This window comes from Procambarus clarkii, chromosome 45 (genome assembly GCF_040958095.1).
Source record: "Procambarus clarkii isolate CNS0578487 chromosome 45, FALCON_Pclarkii_2.0, whole genome shotgun sequence".
In the NCBI taxonomy this organism is placed as follows: domain Eukaryota; kingdom Metazoa; phylum Arthropoda; class Malacostraca; order Decapoda; family Cambaridae; genus Procambarus; species Procambarus clarkii.
The window spans coordinates 23,666,282-23,676,931 of NC_091194.1; the positions used below are offsets into that span (position 1 = coordinate 23,666,282).

At 36.9% G+C, this 10,650-nt stretch overlaps 2 protein-coding genes across 2 annotated transcripts in view; both read right to left on the reverse strand.

Annotated features, from left to right (window-relative positions):
- LOC138350481 (uncharacterized) overlaps window positions 1–10,650 on the reverse strand; it is a 398,783-nt gene that overhangs the window by 149,593 nt on the left and 238,540 nt on the right. The window lies entirely within an intron of this gene.
- On the reverse strand, window positions 3,222–3,974 carry LOC138350314 (prestalk protein-like). Its single transcript, XM_069300933.1, has one exon. The coding sequence runs from the start codon at window positions 3,972–3,974 to the stop codon at window positions 3,222–3,224; it is 753 nt and encodes a 250-aa protein (XP_069157034.1).

Consider the following 10,650-nt stretch of genomic DNA (forward strand, 5'->3'; position numbering starts at 1 on the left):
TGGTACTTGTGGAGCAGGAGGGTAAAGCTGGTACTTGTGGAGCAGGAGTGTAAAGCTGGTGCTTGTGGAGCAGGAGTGTAAAGCTGGTACTTGTGGAGCAGGAGGGTAAAGCTGGTACTTGTGGAGCAGGAGGGTAAAGCTGGTACTTGTGGAGCAGGAGGGTAAAGCTGGTGCTTGTGGAGCAGGAGGGTAAAGCTGGTACTTGTGGAGCAGGAGGGTAAAGCTGGTACTTGTGGAGCAGGAGGGTAAAGCTGGTGCTTGTGGAGCAGGAGGGTAAAGCTGGTACTTGTGGAGCAGGAGGGTAAAGCTGGTGCTTGTGGAGCAGGAGGGTAAAGCTGGTACTTGTGGAGCAGGAGGGTAAAGCTGGTGCTTGTGGAGCAGGAGGGTAAAGCTGGTACTTGTGGAGCAGGAGGGTAAAGCTGGTGCTTGTGGAGCAGGAGGGTAAAGCTGGTACTTGTGGAGCAGGAGGGTAAAGCTGGTGCTTGTGGAGCAGGAGGGTAAAGCTGGTGCTTGTGGAGCAGGAGGGTAAAGCTGGTACTTGTGGAGCAGGAGGGTAAAGCTGGTACTTGTGGAGCAGGAGGGTAAAGCTGGTACTTGTGGAGCAGGAGGGTAAAGCTGGTGCTTGTGGAGCAGGAGGGTAAAGCTGGTACTTGTGGAGCAGGAGGGTAAAGCTGGTACTTGTGGAGCAGGAGGGTAAAGCTGGTGCTTGTGGAGCAGGAGGGTAAAGCTGGTGCTTGTGGAGCAGGAGGGTAAAGCTGGTACTTGTGAAGCAGGAGGGTAAAGCTGGTGCTTGTGGAGCAGGAGGGTAAAGCTGGTACTTGTGGAGCAGGAGGGTAAAGCTGGTGCTTGTGGAGCAGGAGGGTAAAGCTGGTGCTTGTGGAGCAGGAGGGTAAAGCTGGTGCTTGTGGAGGAGTGTAAAGCTGGTGCTTGTGGAGCAGGAGGGTAAAGCTGGTGCTTGTGGAGCAGGAGTGTAAAGCTGGTGCTTGTGGAGCAGGAGGGTAAAGCTGGTGCTTGTGGAGCAGGAGTGTAAAGCTGGTACTTGTGGAGCAGGAGGGTAAAGCTGGTGCTTGTGGAGCAGGAGTGTAAAGCTGGTACTTGTGGAGCAGGAGGGTAAAACTGGTGCTTGTGGAGCAGGAGGGTAAAGCTGGTGCTTGTGGAGCAGGAGTGTAAAGCTGGTACTTGTGGAGCAGGAGTGTAAAGCTGGTACTTGTGGACCAGGAGTGTAAAGCTGGTACTTGTGGAGCAGGAGTGTAAAGCTAAGATAAAGCAGGTGCTTGAGGAGCACTGTTGTGTAGAGGGACAAGATAAAGCCGGTGCTTGGGGAGCACTTGGGTAGAGGGACTAGATAAAGCAGGTGCTTGGGGAGCACTGTTGTGTAGAGACAAGATAAAGCCGGTGCTTGGGGAGCACTGTTGTGTAGAGAGACAAGATAAAGCCGGTGCTTGGGGAGAACTGTTGTGTAGAGAGACAAGATAAAGCAGGTGCTTGTGGAACACTTGTGTAGAGGGACAAGATAAAGCAGGTGCTTGGGGAGCACTGTTGTACATCAACAAGATAAAGCAGGTGATTGGGTAGCACTGTTGTGTAGAGGGACAAATAAAGCAGGCGCTTGCGGAGCTCTTGTGCAGAGGGACAAGATAAAGCTGGTGCTTGTGGAGCACTGTTGTGTAGAGGGACAACAGAAGAATGTTTTCCATATTATAAGTAACAAGTGTTGCTACCATTTCACAACCCACAGCACTGTCCTCGTTATGGTAACTACCGCCCCCCCCCCTCCAACTACCATCGCTGTTACAATCATGTCACGGTATAGTAACGCCTTCCCGTCTCATCATGAGAGGGTATGTTAACTTTCCCCCTCCGATCCCTCTTATAGACATGTTAGGAAATGGTAGCTCATCCCCCATCTCTTACAATCATGTCAGGAAGTGGTAATTCCTCTCCCCATCCCATCCATCTTATAGTCATGTCAGGGAATGGTAAGCCCTCCCTCATCCTTCTTATAATTATGTTAGAGGTGATAGGAATTACTAGAATTATGGTGACTATAATTAGGTAGACTATTATAATTGTCAAGTTTGCATTGTACCTTGTATACTGTATTGGTTTGAGTAGAGGAGTGAAGTGGAAAATTCAGTGTACATCTTAATTACACTTCATTACCATATTTTTATATTTTACCATTCACAATCATCATTATTGTACATCTTGGTCTCACTACAGTCTCTTCTACACAAGTCTCACTACACAATCTTCATTGTCACAGGTCTTACTACACAATCTTCATTGTCACAAGTCTCACTACACAATCTTCATTGTCACAAGTCTCACTACACAATCTTCATTGTCACAAGTCTCACTACACAATCTTCATTGTCATAAGTCTCACTACACAATCTTCATTGTCACAAGTCTCACTACACAATCTTCATTGTCACAAGTCTCAATACACAATCTTCATTATGACAAGTCTTATACACACAACCATCTTGATTGTCACAAGTCTCATTACACAATCTTCATTGTGATAAGGTCTTTACACACTTCTTCATTGTGATAAGGTCTTTACACACTTCTTCATTGTTGCAAGTCACACATCATAATCTTCATTGTGCCAAGTTTTACTACACAATCTTCATTGTGATATGTCTCATACACAATCCTCTTCATTGTGACAAGTCCCACTACACAATCTTTCTCATTGTAACAAGTATCATACACACAATCCTCTTCATTGTCACAAGTCCCACTACACAATCTTTCTCATTGTAACAAGTATCATACACACAATCCTCTTCATTGTCATAAGTCCCACTACACAATCTTTCTCATTGTAACAAGTATCATACACACAATCCTCTTCATTGTCACAAGTCCCACTACACAATCTTTCTCATTGTAACAAGTATCATACACACAATCCTCTTCATTGTCACAAGTCCCACTACACAATCTTTCTCATTGTAACAAGTATCATACACACAATCCTCTTCATTGTCACAAGTCCCACTACACAATCTTTCTCATTGTAACAAGTATCATACACACAATCCTCTTCATTGTCACAAGTCTCGCTACACAATCTTTCTCATTGTAACTAGTATCATACACACAATCCTCTTCATTGTGATAAGTCTCGATACACACTTCTTATTTGTGAAGTCTTACTACAATCTTCATTGTCACAAGTCTTATACACACAATCTTCATTGTCACAAGTCTCACGACACAATCTTCATTGTCACAAGTCTCAATACGCAGTCTTCATTGTCACAAGTCCCATGCTTGCAATCATCTTCATTGTCACAAGTCCCATGCTCGCAATCATCTTCATTGTCACAAGTCCCATGCTTGCAATCATCTTCATTGTCACAAGTCCCAGGCTCGCAATCATCTTCATTGTCACAAGTCCCATGCTCGCAATCATCTTCATTGTCACAAGTCCCATGCTCGCAATCATCTTCATTGTCACAAGTCCCAGGCTCGCAATCATCTTCATTGTCACAAGTCCCAGGCTCGCAATCATCTTCATTGTCACAAGTCCCATGCTCGCAATCATCTTCATTGTCACAAGTCCCATGCTCGCAATCATCTTCATTGTCACAAGTCCCATGCTCGCAATCATCTTCATTGTTGCAAGTCCCATGCTCGCAATCATCTTCATTGTCACAAGTCCCATGTTCGCAATCATCTTCATTGTCACAAGTCCCATGCTCGCAATCATCTTCATTGTCACAAGTCCCATGTTCGCAATCATCTTCATTGTCACAAGTCCCATGTTCGCAATCATCTTCATTGTCACAAGTCCCATGCTCGCAATCATCTTCATTGTCACAAGTCCCATGCTCGCAATCATCTTCATTGTCACAAGTCCCATGCTCGCAATCATCTTCATTGTCACAAGTCCCATGCTCGCAATCATCTTCATTGTCACAAGTCCCATGCTCACAATCATCTTCATTGTTGCAAGTCATACTAAACAGTCTTCTTACATTGTCACAAGTCTCACATCACAATCTTCACTGACAAGTCTAGATACGACCTGCATCATTGCAACAAGTCTCGCTGTACAATCTTCATGCTAAGCTTCACTACATATTCTTCATTATAACAGTATCACAACACACATTCTTCATTGTAAAACTACAAATATTCTTCATCACTAACAGTCTCCTATACAATCTTAATTTTAAGTAACAACACAATCATCATTGTTCGTCGCACTACACAATCTTCATCAGTGTAACAGTCACAACACAATCTTCATCAGTGTAACAGTCACAACACAATGTTCAGTGTAAGTCACTGCATAATCTTCATTGCAAATATAGTGTCACAATATTCATCTTTATAAATTTGCGCAATATTCGTCCGTGCAATAATCTCACTAGAAAATCTTCATCATTTTGTCTCACTACAAAATCTTCATCGATTAAAGTTTCACTACTCACAATCGTCATTGTTGTAACACTCTCCATTGGCAGTTTTCATTGTAGAATTCACTGCACAATGTTCGTCATTGTAAGTTTTGATATAAAATTTTCTTCATTGTAACACACCACATTGATTTACATGATGGGAGTCTGGTATTGATTTTTATAATGGGATTGTGGGTAATGATTTATATAATGGGAGTCTGGGTATTGATTTATATGATAGGAGTCTGGGTATTGATTTATATGATTAGAGTCTGGGTATTGATTTATATGATTAGAGTCTGGGTATTGATTTATATGATTAGAGTCTGGGTATTGATTTACATGTTGGGAGTCTGGGAATTGATTTATATGATTAGAGTCTGGGTATTGATTTATATGATTAGAGTCTGGGTATTGATTTATATGATTAGAGTCTGGGTATTGATTTATATGATTAGAGTCTGGGTATTGATTTACATGATGGTAGTCTGGGCAATGATTTTTTTGATGGGAGACTGGGAATTGATTTATATTATGGTAGTCTCAGTATGTATGGATTTGAATGATGGGAGTCTGGGTATTGATTTATATGATGGGAGTCTAGGTATTGATAAATGTGATGGGAGTCTGGGTATTGATTTATATGATGGTAGCCTGGGTATGGTATTACAAATGGGAATCTGCGTATTGATTTACATAATGTGTCTTCGTATTGATTTTCATGATGACAATCTGGATATTGTTTTATATGAGGAGATTCTGGATATTGATTTATGTGATAAGAGTCCGGATATTAATTTATATGATAGGAGTGTGTTGATTTATTTTATGTAAGTCTGATTATAGATTTATTCGATAGGAGTCTTGAGTTTGATTTATATACTGGGATTCTGGATATGGCTTTATATGATGGGATGCTGAGTATGGATTTGTGCGATTTGAGTCTCGGTTATGGATTTATGTGATAGGATTTTCTGTTGGTATTTGTATGATGGCCTCTGGGTAGGGATTTGGGATGGGAGTTTGGGTAGGAACTTCTGTCATGGGAGTCTGGGTAGGGACTTCTGTCATGGGAGCCTAGGTAGGGACTTCTGTCATGTGAGTCTGGGTAGGGACTTCTGTCATGGGAGCCTAGGTAGGGACTTCTGTGATGGGAGTCTGGGTAGGGTCTGACCGGGAGCCGGTCGGCCGAGCGGACAGCACGCTGTACTTGTGATCCTGTGGTCCCGGGTTCGATCCCGGGCGACAGCGAGAAACTATGGGCAGAGTTTCTTTCACCCTATGCCCTTGTTACCTAGCAGTAAAATAGGTACCTGGGTGTTAGTCAGCTGTCACGGGCTGCTTTCTGGGGGGTGGAGGCCTGGTCGAGGACCGGGCCGCGGGGACACTAAAAAGCCCCGAAAGCATCTCAAGATAACTTCAAGATAAGGGAGTTGTGTGATGGGAGTATAGGTTTATGTGATGGGAGTCTGGGTAGGGATTTGTGATAGTAGTCTGGGTATTGTGCGGTCTGGTCCACTTACGTGTTGCTCATTTCTCTTTTCAGTCTTTCGTAGTCGGTGTATAAGTATTTTTGAATCGTATGGTCACTCTCAGTAAGCTTATGCTCTTGTTCTGTTGAATCTTAATTTAAATCTTATTTGGTTTGTAATTGCACTGCTTTAGATACTGATCCAGTGGGCTCTCGGGCATTTCTCCAGTGCTGACATTTCCTCTCTTCTGGAACCTGTAAGCCTATTTCCCACGCATCTGGGTGTGGGTTTAGGTGATGTAAGTCTAGGTATGTATTAATGTGATGGGAGTCGTAAGTCTGGGTATGCAGTAATGTGATGGTGGTCTAAATTAGTCAAAGCATTGCTATGTTAAGTAACAAAATATTCATCAGCCAGAGATAAAGATGAACACCAGTCAATATGTTCATCATAATAGTCATGCAGGAAGACATACATGGTCTTCGCTTCACAGAGGTAAACACGCCTTGGCTGGCTATCATCTTTTGGTAGGCTGCATCGCCCGCTCATGCACTTGTCAATATGTTTCATTTGACAAAATTATTACCACACCTTTTATTATTGTGTACTTTAACGGGAATTATTACTACACATTGTATTACTGTCTACTTTAACGTGAATTATTACCACATCGTGTATTATTTATTTTAATGTGAATTATTGCCATAAATGTTGGGAATAATTTATCTAGTGTTAAAAAGTTTAATCCATAACACTATCTAAAGAACGTTGTGAGTCTAGTTTCTGAAAATTACAGGGAATTTAAAATCATCATTAAATATTTAAAAGAATAATGCTGCTAAAATAATCTTACCAGTCCGGGTACTGGATTCGTTATGTTCGTCTAACAGATCCACAACTAACACCTGGATGAATTTATTGTGCATAATAAGGCATCAAATTAAGATAGTCTTGTTAACTAATGTGCAACAACTCCCCAAGAGGTCGCAAACAGCTGTCAAACTTGCTATTCACACGAACAAACATTAACAGGTCAGGAATAAATTACTGTAAACGTCTATTCACCAATATTGTCTTAACGTATTCATTGTGTTCTTCAGACTGACGTTGAAACCGGTAGGTTATTCAGTGCAAAACACTGAAGTATATATATATATATATATATATATATATATATATATATATATATATATATATATATATATATATATATATATATATATATATATATATATATATGTCGTACCTAATAGCCAGAATGCACTTCTCAGCCTACTATGCAAGGCCCGATTTGCCTAATCAGCCAAGTTTTCCTGAATTAATATATTTTCTCTAATTTTTTTCTTATGAAATGATAAATCTACCCTTTTCATTATGAATGAGGTCAATTTTTCTTTATTGGAGTTAAAATTAACGTAGATATATGACCGAACCTAACCAACCCTACCTAACCTAACCTAACCTATCTTTATAGCTTAGGTTAGGTTAGGTAGCCGAAAAAGTTAGGTTAGGTTAGGTAGGTTAGGTAGTCGAAAAGCAATTAATTCATGAAAACTTGGCTTATTAGGCAAATTGGGCCTTGCATAGTAGGCTCAGAAGTGAGTTCTGGCTACTAGGTACGACATATATATATATATATATATATATATATGTCGTACCTAATAGCCAGAACGCACTTCTCAGCCTACTATGCAAGGCCCGATTTGCCTAATAAGCCAAGTTTTCCTGAATTATTATATTTTTTCTAATTTTTTTCTTATGAAATGATAAAGCTACCCATTTCATTATGTATGAGGTCAATTTTTTTTTATTGGAGTTAAAATTAACGTAGATATATGACCGAACCTAACCAACCCTACCTAACCTAACCTAACCTATCTCTATCGGTTAGGTTAGGTTAGGTAGCAGAAAAAGTTAGGTTAGGTTAGGTTAGGTAGGTTAGGTAGTCGAAAAAACATTAATTCGTGAAAACTTGGCTTATTAGGCAAATTGGGCCATGCATAGTTGGCTGAGAAGTGCGTTCTGGCTATTAGGTACGACATATATATATATATATATATATATATATATATATATATATATATATATATATGTCGTACCTAGTAGCCAGAACTCACTTCTCAGCCTACTATGCAAGGCCCGATTTGCCTAATAAGCCAAGTTTTCATGAATTAATGTTTTTTCGTCTACCTAACCTACCTAACCTAACCTAACCTAGCTTTTTTTGGCTACCTAACCTAACCTTACCTATATATATAGGTTAGGTTAGGTTAGGTAGGGTTGGGTAGGTTCGATCATATATCTACGTTAATTTTAACTCCAATAAAAAGAAATTGACCTCATACATAGTGAAAAGGGTAGCTTTATCATGTCATAAGAAAAAAATTATAGTAAATATATTAATTCAGGAAAACTTGGCTTATTAGGCAAATCGGGCCTTGAATAGTAGGCTGAGAAGTGAGTTCTGGCTACTAGGTACGACATATATATATATATATATATATATATATATATATATATATATATATATATATATATATATATATATATATATATATATATATATATATATATATATATATATATATATATATATATATATATATATATATATGTCGTACCTAGTAGCCAGAACTCACTTTTTGGCCTACTATTCAAGGCCCGATTTGCCTAATAAGCCAAGTTTTCATGAATTAACTGTTTTTCGACTACCTAACCTAACCTAACCTAACTTTTTCGGCTACCTAACCAAACCAAACCTATAAAGATAGGTTAGGTTAGGTTAGGTAGGGTTGGTTGGGTTCGGTCATATATCTACGTTAATTTTAACTCCAATAAAAAAAAATTGACCTCATACATAATGAAATGGGTAGCTTTATCATTTCATAAGAAAAAAATTAGAAAAAATATATTAATTCAGGAAAACTTTGCTTATTAGGCAAATCGGGCCTTGAATAGTAGGCCAAAAAGTGAGTTCTGGCTACTAGGTACGACATATATATATATATATATATATATATATATATATATATATATATATGTCGTACCTAATAGCCAGAACGCACTTCTCTGCCTACTATGCAAGGCCCGATTTGTCTAATAAGCCAAGTTTTCATGAATTAATTGTTTTTCGACTACCTAACCTACCTAACCAAACCTAACCCAACTTTTTCGGCTACCTAACCTAACCTAACCTAAAAAGATAGGTTAGGTTAGGTTAGGTAGGGTTGGTTAGGTTTGGTCATATATCTACGTTAATTTTAACTCCAATAAAAAAATATTGACCTCATACATAATGAAATGGGTTGCTTTATCATCTCATAAGAAAAAATATTGAGAAAATATAATAATTCAGGAAAACTTGGCTTATTAGGCAAATCGGGCCTTGCATAGTAGGCCGAGAAGTGCGTTCTGGGTACTAGGTACGACATATATATATATATATATATATATATATATATATATATATATATATATATATATATATATATATATATATATATATATATATAAATATATATGTCGTACCTAGTAGCCAGAACGCACTTCTCAGCCTACTATGCAAGGCCCAATTTGCCTAATAAGCCAAGTTTTCATGAATTAATTGTTTTTCGACTACCTAACCTAACCTAACTTTTTCGGCTACCTAACCTAACCTAACCTATAAAGATAGGTTAGGTTAGGTTAGGTAGGGTTGGTTAGGTTTGGTCATATATCTACGTTAATTTTCACTCCAATAAAAAAAATTGACCTCATACATAATGAAATTGGTAGCTTTATCATTTCATAAGAAAAAAATTTGAGAAAATATATTAATTCAAGAAAACTTGGCTTATTAGGCAAATCGGGCCTTGCATAGTAGGCCAAAAAGTGCGTTCTGGCTACTAGGTACGACATATATATATATATATATATATATATATATATATATATATATATATATATATATATATATATATAATATATATAATATAATATATATAATATAATATATATAATATAATATATATAATATAATATATATATATATAATATATATAATATAATATATAATATATATAATATAATATATAATATATATAATATATAATATATATAATATAATATATAATATATATAATATAATATATATAATATATATAATATATATATATATATATTTATATATATATATATATATATATATATATATATATATATATATATAAATATATATACATACATACATATATATACATACATATATATACATACATATACATACATACATACATACATACATACATATACATACATATATATACATACATATATATACATACATATATATACATATACATGTATATACATATATATATACATATATATATATATACATATACATATATATACATATATATACATATATATATATATACATATATATATATATATATATATATATATATATATATATATATATATATATATATACATATACATATATATACATATATATATATGCATATACATATATATATATATTAGTATATTTTGGTAGCAGTCTTTCCTGTAGACATATATTATTAAATATGACCGAGAAAGTAAGATTAATAATTCTAACACGAATTTTCTCGATCTATCGTACGTTTCTTTTCACTGTTGGTGGTAATTCAAAAATCAATTCTCCAAAATTCATTTTTATTTCTAGTCTGACGCGACACTTGAGCGCGTTTCGTAAAACTTATTACATTTTCAAAGACTTTAGCTTACACATACAC

Excerpts from the sequence above, each read along its gene's own strand:
- LOC138350314 (XM_069300933.1), bottom strand. The coding sequence starts at position 3,974 with ATGACTTGCAACAATGAAGATGATTGTGAGCATGGGACTTGTGACAAT.